Raw genomic sequence first — 18326 nt, forward strand, 5'->3', positions numbered from 1 at the left:
CCCAGGGAGTGCAACTCGTGATCTTCCTGCCATTAATATTAATGGCTAGAAAGTCACAGCCGCAGTCCCGCAAATTGCCGACCCGTGCTCACTACGAGTGCCACTCCTCGCTGGGAGCACCTGATCCCAGAATCAACCCCGTCATTCATCTCAACCAAAATTTCCAATGCCCATTTTAGAATTTAAAAAAGAAACAGTGAGAGGTGGTTGCACAGAGTTGTCATGGGGGAAGTGAGAAAGTTGCTTGTTACCCTCCAAAGAAATTGAGATTGAAAGCATAGCGGGCAAGGCTCCAACCCGCTCTAGCTTTGTTGCTTAGTGGCAGTGATTTCTTTCCCCCGCCTCTCTTGAAATTTGGAGGTCTAGCACCTGCAACATTTCCCTCAACCTCCCCCTGTCCCCCCCCCCAACTTGGCCCCCAGCCCAGGATGTGATTTGTTTTAAACAAGGATAAAAATATTCCCATGCAATTTTTGGTGACAGTTTGAAGTGTTCAGTGCAGACAATTATAAGGAGCAGAATCATCTCAAAATTGAAAAACATTATCATTTGGCTATAGCTACAATTGAAATATTGCCATCTGCCTTTTAATGCAGATTCTGCTTAATACTCTTTCAGGGATTACACTTTTTTTTGATTAGAAGCGGATTCAGAATAGCCGAAGTGGTGTTTCAAAGTGAAAGGCAGAATATATCCGTCACAATAACAAAACAGTGATATTCTGGTCTGAGTTGCTTGGAAGGATCAGGGTGCTTTCAAGTTGCACCAGTGTGTTTCAAAAGCAAAATGTTGTTCTCCACTTGGATTTGAAAGTGGAATTTAGTGCTATACCCGTATCACTGTGGTGACAAATTTGGTGGATTATTTGATTTGCAGTCAATGCACCGTCTACTAAAACTAAAATCTAATCCTAGATATGGTTACAACTGTGGCAAATTAAAGGAGCAGATGATTGCTTATTCACATTAATGGGAAACAACCACCTTGCTGTTCTTGAGTAGAAAGAATCTGGCGGCTTTAGAGTACCAGAATAGCAACTTCATACTGCCCTACTCACCGTTGTCTTATTATTTCAGTGCTTTCCTCCCTCCTCCCATTCTCTTGTCTCTCACAGTCACTGCTTTCCCTCCCAAGCCTCTCCTTTCCAGTCTGTTGCTGGTTTGGCTCCTCATTGGCACTGATGTAACATTTATTTAAGCCCCAAAATTGCATTATAATTCTGAAGGATTTTTTAAAAACTGCCAAGCTTCACAAAGGACTAAATTGCTATTTGTCACACTCAAAGATGACAACAAGTTATAAATAAACAAACGTTACTACCTCATTAGTATTGACGTATGAAAATTCCACTCTGCCGCAGTGCATCGTTTTGGGATGAAGCAGCATGAATATAACTGAACATGCAGTAAATCAGTGTATGGATGAGCAATGTTCTATTGTGGTTATTTGCACAAGATTTTCAGATGTCATTATACCAGAAATTTCAATATTTGGGGATTATGCATGATTTTGTTCCTTTTGTATTTGTCAAAGTTTGAAGTGTTTGCTAATTTTCCAGCAGTTTCTCAACTGAATTTAGGTACCTTTTGCGCCTTGCACCGTTCCTCAACCAGAGCCACAAGCTGCTCTGTAACTGGACTTTGTGAGTTTTGCAATGCAATCTGAGCCAATTAGCAGTTTTGAGACCTAATTCAAACTGGCCTGACTGCCATAGATCCAAGAGGAGTGAAATGTAGAATGTGTCATAATTGCCAGCCACACCGAGCTGCCTAAACTGACGGGATCGGGTGCAATGTTGGTTTTACACCCCGCCCGATTTTACTCTCCATTAAAATAAAACCAGCGTACCACCCGATCCCTCGGCCAGCGAGTTCAGTTTAAAATTACCCCCAATTAATAAAGAGAAAGAGTTTCCAGCGGCAGAAGGATCCGTATCCAGAGGTTAACGATTTAAGGTGATCGGCAAAAGAGCCAGAGGCAACATGAGGAAACATTTGTTTACGCAGCTAGTTGTAATGATCTGGAATGCACTTCCTGAAAGGGCGGTGGAAGCAGATTCATTAGTAACTTTCAAAAGAGAATTAGGTAAATATCTGAAGGGAAAAAATTTACAGGGCTATGGGGAAAGAGCAGGGGAATAGGACTAATTGGATAGCTCTTTCAAAGAGCTGGCACAGGCATGATGGGCCGAATGGCCTCCTCCTGTAGTGTACCGACTAAGATTAAGTCTGTGTGACTGGCACTGTTCCTCGAAGAAGTAATAGTCCCTTGGAACAGGCGGATACAGATTTGATTCCCCCCTCTCCTCAGCTGCATCAAGTTGAGGCCACGGTGCCCTCCTGCCGAGTGTAGGAAACTCGGGTGAAGATGTGTAGCCTGGTACCTCCTGCCTAGTGACTGGCCAATGTCAGTTATTGGCGGAGGCCTCTTGCCTGCCAGACCTCTAGGCAACAAAGGCATGAATTCAGGTGGATTGAAGAAATTTAATGGGATGTCTTATACTCGGGGAAAAATACCCAAGTATATAAAAAAAACTTTATAACTCGGTGCTGCAGAGGAATACCCTGCCATCTCAATGTTTTCCCTCCTCGTGAGGAAAGCTGGAAATACACTTCGGCGGTAGTACGAAAATAGATGATAACAAATCGCCAGCCTGTTCTCCTCGCCCCCCCCCCCCCCCCCCGATTTTTATTTTCCGTTGACTTCAATGGAAGAGAAAATCAGATGCAGTGTAAAACAGGCAGCCGATTCATCTCCGCCTGTTTTGCACCATCGTCCAAGACCTAATTTCACCCCCAGTGTATCTGTGCTGTTTCAATGAATCCAGCCAATAGGCAGAAACTTTGTATGTGGGGAATTGTGCCTAAAAAAAAACCTCATCTTACCACTTAAAGATGTGGAGATGCCGGTGATGGACTGGGGTGGACAAATGTAAGGACAAACTGTTGGATTATAAGTTGGTGTTGTAAGATTCCTTACATTTACCACTTAGAGAGACATTGAGTTAGTGTACAATGCACTCTGTCTCTGGATCCATGGAAGAAAACATTATCACCATACTGAATACACAAGGTACACTGGATGATTTTCACGGTGTCAGTACTAACACCTGGCAGTGAATTCTGTATACTAGTACAGCACTTGGCAACACATTCTGAGTATCTTGATTATATAGCATTCCTCACTGTACACCTGTACCTCCATACCATTTCTCCCCCTTCGCCCTACTACTTTGTATTGTTTCCTGTGGAAAACAAAAAAGTTCAAATGTGTTTATAGGTCTCTAGCTCCATAGCAGGGACCCTGCTGTCTCCTGTCTTGGGTTTCTGTCAATATTCTTTTTTAAAATATCAATGGTAATGTTTCTTTTAAAGAAGACTTCAGTCCTGCTTCTGAATCAGCCTGCAAGTGACAAACTTAGTGGTTTTAAACGAAAATAAAAGTAAAATCTGAACTGACAAAGTAGATTGTCAGCAAAAGGATACCGTGGTTTTAATAAATGAATAAATATTTAGTTAAAATGAACATGCAATGGTTTCACCACCATGAGTTATCTGTAAATAATCTGTTTGTTCTGATCTGCAGCAATACCCCCCGTTATCATGAATGCTTTGGAAAAGAGAGCGTTTTTAAAGGTAAGGTTTTTGAATGTGTGTAAAGGTTTTTTGTTTAGGAAAGGACTGAATTTATGAAATACACTGTTACAGCAACAGGACAAAATTAAATCTTCCTATGCTACCAAACCAGTCAAATGGGCTCTTGACCCAGACTGTGATACAAGTCACTACAGTTCATCGTTTTTTCTGTTAAAATCCAGCTGTGAAAACATGGTTGAAGTTCTGCAATTCAAGAATTGTTAGTAGCAATAAAAATACGTTTGGCTTCACTTCACCTACGGTGAATATTATCCCCTTTATGATTGTATGACCTGTGCTTATGTGGAGGTCTTGGGACATCGCTTCTCTGTCTTTTCGGGTGTTGTCCCAATGCTGAGAAGTTTAACAGGGCATGTCTGGAACTTCTGGCTCTGAGAATGTCCGCTGCTTTGCTGCCAGAATAAGTTCATCCTGTAGCATGCGCTTCACCTGCAAAGCTTTCCTTGCAGATTCATCAGGCTTGTGGGGAGGGGGAGGGGGAGGGGCGGTGGGTGGTGGAGGGAGCAAGCACCTGGCCTCTGTTTAGCACTTTACCCAAAACAACATGGCTGCAATCTGGTGTCTTGTGATCTATCGTACACAAAGATACTGATATACTCCATGACTTCACAGAGCTTGGGGATTTTAACGGGGGGGGGGATCCGGTTACATTTTTATGCTAGATATTTTCCAGTTCAGTGCTCCCCACCAACCAATATATCTAGGTAACTGTAGTGAGACCCAGGAATCAATAGAGAGCCCTTTCCACTGTACTCCGGCTCACTGGAATATATCACATGCCGTCATTTTCGACAGGTGGATGAATAAGAACATAAAGAACATAAGAAATAGGACCAGGAGTAGGCCAATCGGCCCCTCGAGCCTGCTCCGCCATTTAATAAGATCATGGCTGATCTGATCCTAACCTCAAATCTAAATTCATGTCCAATTTCCTGCCCACTCTCATACTGAGGTTCAGGCTATATATCAGCAGACAAATTTATTTAATATTAAACATGTTTGAACTGAATACTGTTCATTTACAGTATATTTACAATAATTACAACATTTATTATTCTTCTCGAAATGTGAGAACAGTTAGGCATCTCTGCACTACCTCGCTACCACGGAGCTACTGAATTAGCTTAGTTGCTTTGCTGGCGTTAAACTGACTGCTCAGCCAGATATAAGCCCACCTTTGTAAGTTTCTGGTCACGGAGCTGTCCCTCACAGCATTTATTGTCTCTGCCCCTCTTGCAGACCCAACACACATCTTCACCCCACACACTCAAAGCCACTACCCAGCATATTAATCACTGAGGATATTTGGATTTGTTCTGTATCAAATCCTTTGAATGACCTCCTAGATAGGTACCCAACCGTGTATAATGTGAGCAATCAAAGCATGCCTACCAAAGACATTCTGGACTATGCGTGGCTCTGCATTGTCCTGAGGTGCAAATATTAACTCTGGCCAGCAATCGACAGTCCAATAAATAATCTAGCAAAGACAAAAAGTTTGACTTTAGTCACAGTGGTCTTGAGCCTAGCACCAAGTTATACTGTGTTGTGTTGGAATTAGCACTGACTTGAAACCATCCACTGAGGTGGGTCATGTTTGTATTTGAAATCAGTCAAATACTGTTTTAGACAGTTGAATTTTGATTGATTTTGGTTTCACTGAACTATCAAATGCTGTGTAATCATAGCATAATATTGAACTGACTAGAGCTGAATGGGATGATGTGTTTTGGGAAGGGGGGGAGGAAGATTTCCTCTTCACTATCTGTTGCAAGAATCGTAAATGCATATAAAGAATAACTAGTGAGCAGAGGTGATCGTCCCTCCCCCGGTTATTCTTTCACCCCATGAAAGTCTGTCACAACTCTCTTGTGTTTGTTGTACACATCCTAGTGGTACCCTGCATTGTTAGATGTTTGTTCTGCTTCCAGTTTTCTATTATAATTCCTGGATTAGAGCGGGTTCAGTTTAATTCTAACGTAATCAAATGTGATATTTTCCCTTCCCTCTTTGTTCCAGCGCTTCCCATGGTTCAGTGCTCCTGTTCAGGTTGGGCTGGTCGGATTCTGGTGAGTCGCATTCCCACTGAGTCATTTAATTTTAAGTTTAGAATTTTTTGAAACCTTTTTTAGGTGTTTGCTGATCTTAATATTTCACATTTGTTATAAGCAGCAGAGGAAGTACATGGGAATATAGGAAGAGAGTAGGACAGTGGGACCAGCTTTGGTTTGCTCTAGCAAAAAATCGGCACAGACGCAATGGCCCACATGGGCTCCTTCTGTGCTGTAAATTTCTGTGGTTCTAACAATAAATGGTTGATGGAGCACGCATAAAGGAGATCTTTGAGTTATCCATATGTGTCTCAGTAACATTTCTCCCAAAAATTTTTGGTTCCCCACCTACAATGAGGGTCAAATTTGTGAGATATCTGTCCTTTGTCCAGTCATTTCCGGTTGCAACCTGTTACACCACCTAACTTACAAAAAAGGGAGTTAATATGTGACAAAATCAACTTCCAGTTTAAAAGAAAATTCACGCTGAACTCTCTGCAGAAATTCTGCTGTAAAAATAAATGAGAGTTGAAATCGCACTATGATATTAGTATAGAGAACATGCTAACAAGTTTATATGCAGTTCCTCCTTCTGCCATTTTAATGAATGCATAAAACATTTGTTACAATATTTCTCTGTCCAATATTTTATGACTATGTTAATGTGTTTGTTACCAATATTGCACAGTGCAATTTCAACCCCACTGTTTACAGGTCTCTTTATTAGATAATCTGCAGGCGAGGCCTGATTGAATCCCATCTTCCATTCAGAATTATCACCATACTTGCCACCTGGATAGTTAACCACTTGCTAATCTCTGGTGTTACGTGACAAATATTAACATTTTATTAAATTACTGAGGGTAATTTTTCTTTTGAATTTTCACTGTAAAATAATTTCCATTCAATTGCGCATAGATAATTAAATGTGAATATTTTACTATGGAAATTCTAATTTTTTGTTATATACTAGTGTTGAGCTGGCAAAGTCGTGCCCTGTGACAAGTATGTAGAAGGCGGTAATGCTGAAATGTTACCCTAAGGATTACAGGAGTGATTGGAAGTGCACTTAGAGCCAGCTGATGCTGAATCATTCAACCATTTTAATAGCGTTGCTAGAAAATTACAGTTAGTATTTGTGTTATATTTATGTAATGCTGTCATCATTAGCAGCACATTAAACACTCCAGAAACTGCATTAGTAACACATTAACACTCGAGAAGCGGCATTAGTAGCACATCAAACACTTGAGAAACTGCTTGACGTCAAAGGTGATGAATTCTAGGCAATGTTATATTGTTGCATAAAGCCAGTCGCTTCCCTCCAAAAGTAAATTATAGGTGGCCGTGAAAATAATCCCCAGATGTGTACCATAGGTACAAAGGAAAATGCTATACTTGCAGTTCAGAGCAAACCATAGACTTTTACAGCACAAAATAGACGTAGAATAGATGATTCCACTTGACGGGGAGAGCCATAAATATAAGATAGTCACTAAAAAATCCAATAGGGAATTCAGGAGAAACTTCTTTACTCTGTTAGAAAGAGTGATTAGAATGTGGAACTCACTACCACAAAGAGTGGTTGAGGCGAATAACATTGATGCATTTAAGGGGAAGCTAGATAAACACACGAGGGAGAAAGGAATAGAAGGTAATGCTGATAGGGTTAGATGAAGAGGGATGGGAGGAAGCTCGTGTGGAGCATAAATACCGGCATAGACCTGTTTGGTCGAATGGCCTGTTTCTGTGCTGTGAATTCTATGTAAAAAGGTGGCCTTTCGACCCATCATGCCTGTGCCAGCTCTTTGTACGAGCTATCCACTTAGTTCCATCCTCCTGTCCTTTTCCCGTGCAGATGATTCTTTTTCCAGTATTCTGTTTTAAAAGTTATTATGCATTCTTCTATCATTGTTTATGGGAAGGCATTCCATGTCCTGACAACCCTCTGCTCTCTCTCCTCCCTCACTATTTCCCTTTTCAAGGCCATCAAGGTAGATTTTAGGTAGAGCAAGTGATTTCTTATTGATAAGAAACCTGCATTTTGACTGTCTCTGTGACTGTTATAGACCTCTCCACCTCTCTACCTCTCTCTCCTCCTTTTAAGACACTCCTTAAAACCTACCTGGTCACCTGTCCTAATATCTCCTTATGTAGCTCGGTGTCAAATTTTGTTTGATAACGCTCCTGTGAAGCGCCTTGGGATGTTTTACTATGTTAAAGGCGCTGTATAAATGCAAGTTGTAGTTGTAGAGACAATTCATTTCTCCACAGGGAGCACATTGGAGGGCTCTTGTCATCCAGGTGACTTTAGCCTGCCCCTTATCAAGCACACTCAACCACTGCATCAGTGGAGGCTTAGGAGCAGGCTACGTGTCAATCAATTCACAGCTGTAGGTTCAGAACAAAATTGTTCACCAGCTTTCCTTTCTCCCTTCCTTTTTAGCTTGGTGTTTGCCACTCCACTATGCTGCGCACTTTTCCCACAAAAAAGGTATGTGACCTTTCATTGTGCCTGATAACTGTACAGTATGCTATTTGAAACAACCTATGACTAATTTGTTAAGAAAATACAAAATCTAATTACAATGTTGTTACAGTCGTTGATTTTTTTTGTGGACTTTTGTCCGTATTGGGCACTTTACATTTTCAGTTTCCATCCATCTTGGTTGTTTGGTGTCACTGCCCATTAGGACACAAGTGGCCTGTGATACAACACAGCCTCAGTCCTGTGCTTCCCAGTCGTCGCCAGGCTGGGTGGACAGTGCCGTGCCTCCCTGAAAGAGAAATCAGTCAGGAATATTGTCAAGTTTGGTTTCATATGCCTCCTGGTGACTATCGAAAAGAGGACAATTGCCGAAATCTGCTTACCTTAGCCAAGGCCCAGGGCAATCTTGAAAGGTAAAAACAATGATGGTGCATTTCCTTTATTAGAGGGTAAATATCCTGACCCTCCCTCCTCTATTATATATTCAAATTGCTGAGCTTGGATGCAATATTCCATTTCAAAATCCATTGGAAACTCCCATGTCTGATTCTGTGGTGGTTAAATGTTAAGCGTCCTGCAGTACTAGTTATGTCTGTAGGTGGTGCTGTGATGGGCAATTTCCATTTTAAATGTCACACAATCGTAAGTAGAAAACCAGAAAGCAAAATACCGCTGATGCCGGAAATCTGAAATAAAAACAGAAAATACTGGCAGCACTCAGCAAGTCGGGCATCAGAGAGTGTGGAGCGTTTACTCTCAGTTGCCGATAATTGACGTGACTCCAATTTGGTAAAAGGTGCTTCATTGAACTTCACAAAAGAACCAACACACTCTGTGTTGGGGCAGTGGTTTACAACTTGGAGTAAGAGATCATATCACCCGTTCCGCACTGGGTAGAGTCGTGTCTGTCTAGGAGTCTTGAAAAAGCGCGCTTTCCACCCCGCCTGAGGTACCTTCGTCGATTGGTTATCTCTCACATCTTCTGCCCTGCCTGGGGTGACCTCTTGGACTCCTTGTCCTCAGTCCTGCTTCGCCTGGAGCCATTTCTGTTGACCCAGACCATTCGTCAAAATGTCGAATAGCTGTTTGGCTGGTCTCCAACGTCACCAGTCATTACTCCTGCCAAGTCTCTACAACCTAATACCAGTGCAGGGTGCTCCTTTTATGCCACTTTTGGGGGTGAACTCAGGGTTGGCTATTGACGTGGGCCCCTGCCCTATTGGGGTCTCTCAAAGGGGCGAAGTGCCCAATAGTGCTACGAGTTCTTTGTTTCTTTAAAGAAAAATGGTCAGCCTCCCCAGTTATCTTCCACCTTTTCAGGGGTCTGCAGGAGCAGCTTGTGTCCCACCTCTGGTCTTAACCAAACATCACCTTACACTGTAACCCAAGACTGTTTTTCCTCATCTTATCTAGTCTTGCCTTTATGTCAAGGCTGGGAGTCCATAGTTCTCCAGGGCTTCCCCTGACTCCTTCAGATTCCAGGCCAGGTCTCCTGGACCAACCTTGTAAGGGTCCATTGTTTATGGCTGCCCAGTATCTGATAAGGGTCCCAGTCCTAACTAGGTCAGGTTGGTATTTGTTTCATCTTTTAATTTGTTTGTGTAATCAAGCCAGAAGGTGGAATGCTGAGGCTGATTTTCTTGCAAATTAATGTGATCTAACAGCTCCCCATTCTGCTATTAGTCCCGTGTGGTTCACACATCCAGCGCCAGAGTATTTAATTACACAAAATCATACAAAAAAAGATACACAGTCATACACCATTATAGCTGTTTCACTTGCCCACTACTATGAGCAAGGGTACAATCTTACAAGAGGAAGGTAGGAATAACGTTTCAAGCTGATGACCTTTGGTCAGTACCAGTTCAGTACAAAACCAGAATTTGATATAGTAAATGAATTAGTGAATTCTCCTGCAGTCATGCAACATGGCTACCTGGTGGCTCTGCACCAGCCTGTTCCTTCCAGCAGCTTACATTGTGTAGCTGAGCAGCTTGCTACCTCCTTGGCCTTAAGGTAAGAGATCCCACCGGCACATTCTGGGAAAAGGTCATTCAATCCCTGAACCTCATAGAATGATACAGCACAGAAGGAGGCCATTCATCCTCACCAGCAATCCATTCAGAAACAATTGTTGCTGAACCTGAACCTGCTCGTTGTGAACTTTTCTACCCTGTTATTGCTAGCTTTAAAACCGTGCTGTCAAAGGTCGGGCCCAATTTCTCCCCCTCATTTCCCGCACCAGCTAATGTTTTTTTTTTTGGCTTTCTATTGGGGCAGAGGAGGAAAATGAGAAGGTCAGTCAATCTGATTATCTCTGTGCGTGGCATTGGCTGAAGCCCGAGAGCAAGTTGCTTGAGTGTCCACTTGGTTAGCAAGTTACGTAGCAAGGGGTGGACCTAAGGACAAAGGGGGAAAGAGAAGTTTGTTGCCATCAACCTGTGTTGTGTTTTCATTTCACAGCTCCATGAAGGTGTCCAGCCTGGAACCAGAACTTAAGGCTAGGATTCAGGAGAGCAATCCTGGCATCGATGTAGTTTACTTCAACAAGGGCCTGTAGACAATCTTAACAAAAGCCACCGGGTCAAGACAGTCAACAATCCAACTCCACAGCAACAGTATCCACCTCTTAAGTTGTCTATAATAACTGTCCTGTAATCTGCCCATCACAGTTACAGTTCACAGAAACTTATTTTTCTTGTAAGTCACTCCAGGTAGGTGATGGGCAACCTTGCAGAAGTACTGAGGATGCATTTATGCTAAAACAAAAAAAAATATGATTTGTATCATTGGTTGCCATCAATTGCACCTTTTTTTTTGTAATCTATTGAGTAGTCCTTGCAGTGTTTGAATACTGGGGCAAGTTGTTGGTGCATGGTCAAGTGGAATTTAAAAGTTTGGATTGGCTGCCCAGCAGTCAAGAATTCCTGATGGGATGCTTTGGATTTTAAAATTGAATTCCTAAGATTTTAAACCGTCAAAATTCTAATTATTTGGAGGGGGGAGAAAAGTTCATTCCAAACCATGCACTAATAGCCGTGATGAACACACATCTCCCAACTTCTACAGCCTCTCAGGGAATCCATGGTTTTTCTAGTCCGACCCGTGCTGGTAGGATAAACTCACTATTTTCCATATGCCACCCTAGATTGTTGATAACAGGCCCAGGGAAATGCTCACTACTGTTAAATTTTCTAGCACTCCATTGCTTTTGTTTGCAGTGTATACATATAATAGTTTGTGGTCGATAATTTTATCATTTCAAATATTACTCAGTTTAAGAAGGTTCTCTGCTCCCCTTGTTTTCCTCCTGTTTCTGAATTTGAAACTGCTTGCCATGAGAATGATCTAATAGGTTCTATGCCATAATAGGGAACCTGGTACAAATTAAAGCTGTGCCTCTCAGCTTCTGCTGATCGATTCCGACATAAATCCTTCTGGATCATCCTCTATAGCCCTACTTTCTATTATGGATTGTGAATTTTTGGCTTTTTTTGTCCCAACAATACTGCCAAATTTTAAATGCTTAGACTAAGATTTGACAGGCTATATATATTTCCTTGCGCTCCAAACTCCTTTTCATGGTTCTTCAATCTTGAACCTTCATCGTATCGTAACATTCTGAATTATTGCAGTCGAGGTTTTACAGATGACATAGTGTTGGGAGTGCAGTGCTCGAAAGTGGAAACGAGTCTCCTTGTCTTCTGTCACATTGCAGTCGTCATACAGGGTTTCTTCAACCTTGTTGGTGCCTACATTAAGTGCCTTGGGCCTTCACCTAAACTTCTCAAGAATAAAAAAAAATCCTGTAATCTTACTAAATATTAAACTGAAATTTTGGCAGGTGTCTAATTATTTTTTCAGCCCTTAGTTCCTTGATTACTAATTTAAAATCCTAGAAGAATCGTCCAGCACTGGCGTTAAACCCTGACGATGTGGGAAAAGTGGATGACACAGTGGGTCAGGTATTGCACACTGGTAGTTGTTCTGGTGTGATGCTCCAGTCGTCAGACCGTGGCATTATAAAATCATTTTTTAAAAACCAGCTACACCACGTTCCACTTTTAAAAGCACACAGGAGAATAATAGATCCCCTTCCCAACGTAACAATCCAAACAAATAAGTTTTCAGAAATGTTCTTCTTAAAAATTTTACTTCCAATGAAATGGCATGGGGCACAGCAGTATTTTTTTACTTGTGCTATTGATACCGAGTAAGCACTGAACCTCCCGAGTACCTTTAGTCAGTAAGATGTTTATAATCATGAAGTAACAGTTTTATTCTACGTGAAAGTGATGACTATTAGTGATTATATTGAACGTGAAATTAAGTGTGAGAAGACTGATTTATAAAGCTCATTATCATATCCTCAGAATATCCCAAAGCACTTCACTTTTGAAATTGGATTACTTTTGTTATGTAGGTAGACGCAGCAGCCAAATTGTGCTCAGCTAGGTTCAACAACAAAACGAACAACAAAATAGGCAGTGATAAAAATCTGTAAGACTAGAACCCAAACATGTAACAGAATTTATAATATGCCTGTCAAGCTGGAGCCAGTAATAGGCAGCAATGGTGGATAGCTGTGCTGCACCTTTTGAGACTTGGGGCACAAAATAATGTAAAAATCCTTCGACAATGAGCCCAAGGTTCCAAACCACTGCAGGATATGTTTCCTATTTATTTTTTGGTGATGCCGGTTTTAATTTTGTTTAAAATGAATGCACTCCATTGAAAAATTTAAATTAACAAATAATTCATGAACAGTGGGAGATCGTATTAGTATATTTTCTACCACTGCAAACTATAGGCGTAACCGTGTAAAAATTGTCCTACTCAGGGCAAGATGGATTTTGTTGCTATTGTTTCTGGGTTGGAGGTACATGTAAAGCCACATATATTATCCAGGCATGTATCTGAACATCTTGGGACCAACATATGTTTAGAAATGCAAAAATGCTGATACACAAATGCTGCATGTGGCCCCCAAAGTTTGAATTAGAATACGCGAGGACTTTGTGAAGCACATCCTAGTTAGGATTTAGGCCCTGTTGGAGTACTGGCCGTACCCAAGTGGAATTGAGGTACCTTGCATCATCTCCATAAGTTCTACATTTTCTAGTTGGGAAAAAAAACAATAAAAGTATTGAGATAAAATTAGCCATCTGGATAATGAATGTCAGTGACTTTTATAGATACTTACATTATTGGCTATTCAGTATTATTCCAATTATTGTCCTTGTGAGGAAGTAGCAAAATCAATAGTAGAAATTAGGAATTTATTTTTAAGAGTAATTGTAAGTAAAATCAGGTGTGCTGCAACCAGATTTTACTCAGGTGATGCTGTCATGACTTAAGATGCTCATGGAAGGACTTGTGTCCTGAAACTACGTGCTTCATATTAGTTTCACATCTCGCAGTTTATAAAAGTGACCTCTGCTTTCAGTCGACAGCATTACAGACTTTCAGTAAAATAAGCCAAACCCCATCTGAAAGCAGCAGCAACGGCTGCCCGTAACCAGTTGACCAATCGTAGGAACAGGAGTAGGCCATTCAGCCCCTCGAGCCTGTTCTGCCATTCAATTAGATCATGGCTGATCTGTATCTTAATTTCATCTACCCGCCTTGGTTCCGTAACCCTTAATACCCCTGCCTAACAAAAATGACAAGGCAAATGGTACTGCTGCTAGAGCTGTAGCAACAACCTGAGATGAGAAAGGATGCATTTCAGACTAAGCACAACGAGAAGATCTTAAGATTTCACTTCATTATATTTTTTTAATCATGAGTTGCCTAAAGTATTTATTTTCTACATTCTGTATAAGCTGTGTTTCCAAAGTTTTCAGTACACTCCAGCCTTCTAACAAAAGTCACTTTTTTTTTTATGAGCCTTTATTTAAAGCAAAACTCTTTACGAACCAATAAATAAAGCTGTGGTTTAGGCTTTTGACTGAAGCCTTTTATGATGCAGGAAACCTTGACCGGCTTGGCAGCCCCAGAAGACCCAGGCCGGTGCTCACAGGAAAGCGAGGGACTTCCATAGCATGTGGGCTGGCAGAACTCCCAGTACCAGCTTCAAGAAGCTGCAATTCCCCACGATGGCAGTCTGTATTCTTCCACACGCCACATGCCTGAAACACCTATGAGACATCTCCCAATCTGAATGACTGACGTTCAGCCTTGGCTTGGAATTGGAGGCTCACTCAGTGCAACTGCCTTCCCCCTCCCCAGTACTTAGCGAAAAGGGCTACCAGCAGGCAGGATCCCCTCAGTTCCCCCAAACCAGCTAAAGTTCAGGGACCAAGAGCATAGCCATGCCAAAATATCCTAATGTATTAATGAACTCCCACTATAAGCATCGTGAAATCAAAATATGTGTGTGAATACAGTCCTGGAAATACAATTTTAAAAAAAATAAACAAAGACAATAAGGCAGAGAGGATTCAAAGTTACTGCCTAATGCTGATCAAAGGGATCCTGTCTGAAAATTTTAAGAATGGGGTAGATTAGATTATAATCTAGCAGTCCCAGTGCACATCTTCACTCCTAATAGATGGAAAATCATGGGGGTGGCTAAAGTCTTGATGCATGTTCTCAGCACAAAGCTCTTTACCCCTAATTATTTTATAAACTTGAACTGAATTAAAACAAAAATTTCCCTGGAGAAAGTTGAATGTTCAACCGCGCAGAGCAATGAGGAGAACGTTAATGCTCTCTCCACTGGAACATTTTTAATAGTTCCATTAACTTTTAATGTAAAAATTATTTAGAAATAAATGACAAATGAATACTGCCAAGCCATGATGACCATCAAATTCAGCAGTGTTGGTGACTGGGGAGTCCTCCAGGCTAACTAATAGAGAGGAGAAATGACCAGCAAGTGTAATAGATAGTTGTGTATTTTAAACATAATGGGATTAACTGTGGAATGGGTTTTTCCCTACAGTTTTGTTTGTGTTCTTTTTCAACTCATTGTGTAAGTGGTGAGCAAAGCAATCCAAAGTAATGCTAACTGCTTTACAGCTGCCATTTTACTATCCGGGAGAGTAATACAGCAACTCTTGATTCAGGGCATTTCTTTTTAAAATAGGGAGAACCCCCAACTCCCATGAAGTAGGGACTGAGTTTTGTAGTGAGGGCTTCCTAGTGTGCGTGGAGAATCCTTTACCATGAAGTTTTAGTCATGAGCTTGACCTTGCAGGGTATAACAGTGAACTTCAAAGGGTATACTCACCAGTGAAATAAATGTCAACATAGTTAATTTGAGAGTACCCTCCTCGAAATGTACCAAACAATACTGTGTACATCGAGCTCACCGAAAGCTCTACCCAGCAGCGACAATCCCTCCTTCGACTTTTGAAATTCCAAGATAAACACGGGTACACTCTGCTTATTTGAATGAGGCTGACCACAGAGACATTATGGACTCAGGGCAAATCCACATAAATGTACTCGTGGGCACCAATTCCATCAAGCTCAATCTCCACTCTGCTGATAGAATTAGCTGTAGGACCCGACCATATTCTGAGCTGCTGACCCAACAACACAAAACTGTAAGCATTGTGGCACTGAGGATAGGCAGCAAAGGCAACTTCAAGTCAGTAGTCTATTTTTTTTGTTCCACGTTGCTGCATGTTTTTTTAAAATTCATTCTCGGGATGTGGGCGTCGCTTGCCCATTCCTAGTTGCCCTGAGTGGTTTGCTAGGCCCCTTCAGGAGGCAGTTAAGAATCAACCACATTGATACTTAGAGTATAATACTTGGTGTATTCTGCTATTAGAGGTCTCTTATTAGAAAAACCCAAAGGGCTATAGTGTGTAATGTAAACTTGCTTATTTGTGAAATTAAACCCACACTTGATGCAGGATACACGTTAGTGGAACTATTATTGTATATTCTGGTTAACTGTTGTATGAAATTGCAACTGATTGAACAGAAGTGTAACATCCAGTGTGTTGAATATTGATTTATTATTTAAAGCGGTGCTAGAACTATTCAAATGGAAGTGTGTAATATGAGCGATCAAAAGTGCCACTGGCTCAGGGTCGGCTCTCCACAGATTTTCCCTTTCGGATAGTTCCTGATTTCCACTCAGAACTTCCTTGGAAGAGGAGCGGAGCGGTTTGGGAGAATCATGGGCCGAAATCTCCAAGATCCACCACTCAACACTACCACCCATACTCTAGCTCATGCTCTAGCCTACAGATCACCGGGCCAGCACTCGTGCAGAGTGACGAGGCAACGCTCGCCGCAGCTCCTGCAAATTAAATTAACAAAAGTACTTACTGCGGGCTCTGTGGCGTCGAATTGCTTGATTTTGAACTTTTTTTTTTGAAAAAAAAATTGTGCGCCATCAACCCAGCCTCTGAGCAGCGTGAGTTGACACACACGGAACAGTCTGTGAGAATAGAAGAGACGCCCACAAAATCTGTCAGGAAGAGAACAGATTCAGGCATCGTTGCTCAAGCAGGCAAGCAGACTTCATTCATTTAAAGTTAGTTATTCTGTATGTCATTGTAAATAAAATTTTTAATTTTTTAAAATAAAAAGCCAATGAAATAATTGAATTAAATTAAAGTGACAGAAGGGAAAAGTTTTTTAAAAAATTAAATTTTTTAATTTTTAAAATTTTTGTAATGACCAAAAACTATAAAAATACGGAGTAATGAGACTCCACATTTTTAAAAGTTAATTTTTAGTTGTTTGACAGTCATTAAGACTGTTAAAAGTTAGTTTAGACCTGGTATTTTTGAGCGTACCTCTTTGGTGGCGTAATTAGTTACTTTCTAGCTGGACAGATGAGCAAGTTTACACTTTATCAATGATTTCCCTGATTGCAGCATGCGATGGCCCTTTAATTCGAAGCTGTCATATCGCCCGCTCACCATTAGGAGCAAGTTCACGATTTTAGCTTTTTACTGCGCATGTGCAAACGTGGGAACTTGCTCCTTCAATTCACCACTTAAAAACTGGCAGCATTGTTGAGCTGCTCCGTTATTTCGGGAGCGAGTTCTGCCCCATTGTGTTGTCATAGTAAAAATGATTATCTGTACGTTGCCCGATATATTATGAGTTTTGTACCAGTATGGCGTTTAATTTATATGTTGTAGGTGTCCTACCGTTTATTTTATACAATTATATGTGGTACAGAATTTGATGTAATTACCATATATGTTACAGTGTGGAGTCATTATTGCTGAATATACAGGAAATAAATTCTATTTTAAAATTGATAGTGTTTGTGTCGGTTCACTTATTCCTTTTCCCCCCTCTCCTAAAGACAGTGACTTTGCAGGAGGACAATTCCATATGCAGCAGCAGCCCTTCCTATACTGAGTGGACATTCTTTATGTACAAGCCTAGAGGTGTTGTGGATAACCCAGCTGAAGGTTTTTCTGCCTTCGGACTGCTGCCTTTGTAAGTTATAATACCTGACTTTTTGAATGACTACTTTAGCCAATCCTGCTCAGCCAGTAGTTTTACTCCCCCCCCCCCCCCCCCCCCCTGCAGAGCTCCCTTTTCCCAACCAGTAAGGCACAGGACAGTTTCCCTAAAATTAAAAGTGTTAATGGACATATTGGGATGTCCAAACCTTTTGTCTTTGGCCCCAAGAGTACGTACCATGGAATCTTGGAAGAGGCACTTCTAAAGTTCAAAACAGTGTTGTCACTAATTTCCATATATCTCATGTTGCTGATATGGACGGATCCTGGTGTTTTGATTTATGATTTATTCACCAGTGAGCCAACAGCAATAAAAACAGCCCTTTCCAAACCACCAGGCCCATAAAATCCACACTGGACCAACTAGAAATAGAAGTGCAGATTAGGAATCAGTCGCCTGGATTACCAGGGCTGGAGCCATGGGTTGGACACTCCTGCAAAGAGTGCCCATCTGCAAGAGAACTAAATATAACACGCAATAGGGAGACTATCTGATACATCAATCCATTGCCTTTAATGGTTTCTAATTTCTTATTTCATCAGAAGTAAACTATTGGAACCTCTTTGATCATGTGAGTTTATGCCCCTTACACAGAAACTTGCATTGTTGTTAGTGTTGGTTTCAGCTGCAGAATTAGTGAACAGTAAGCTGTTCTTAGAACTGACCTGGAGTTTTAGGGAAGGTTCT

At 41.2% G+C, this 18326-nt stretch overlaps 1 protein-coding gene across 1 annotated transcript in view; it reads left to right on the forward strand.

The window, feature by feature from the left end:
- sfxn3 (sideroflexin 3) overlaps positions 1-17428 on the forward strand; it is a 40222-nt gene extending 22794 nt beyond the window's left edge. The window contains exons 8-11 of the mRNA XM_068002093.1: positions 3586-3635; positions 5676-5725; positions 8154-8201; positions 10659-17428. Coding sequence (XP_067858194.1) covers positions 3586-3635; positions 5676-5725; positions 8154-8201; positions 10659-10755 — 245 coding nt within the window. The 3' untranslated portion in view covers positions 10756-17428. The remainder of the gene's footprint in view (positions 1-3585; positions 3636-5675; positions 5726-8153; positions 8202-10658) is intronic.
- The last annotated feature ends 898 nt before the right edge of the window (positions 17429-18326 follow it).

The sequence above is a fragment of the Heptranchias perlo genome, chromosome 21 (genome assembly GCF_035084215.1).
Source record: "Heptranchias perlo isolate sHepPer1 chromosome 21, sHepPer1.hap1, whole genome shotgun sequence".
Taxonomy (NCBI): domain Eukaryota; kingdom Metazoa; phylum Chordata; class Chondrichthyes; order Hexanchiformes; family Hexanchidae; genus Heptranchias; species Heptranchias perlo.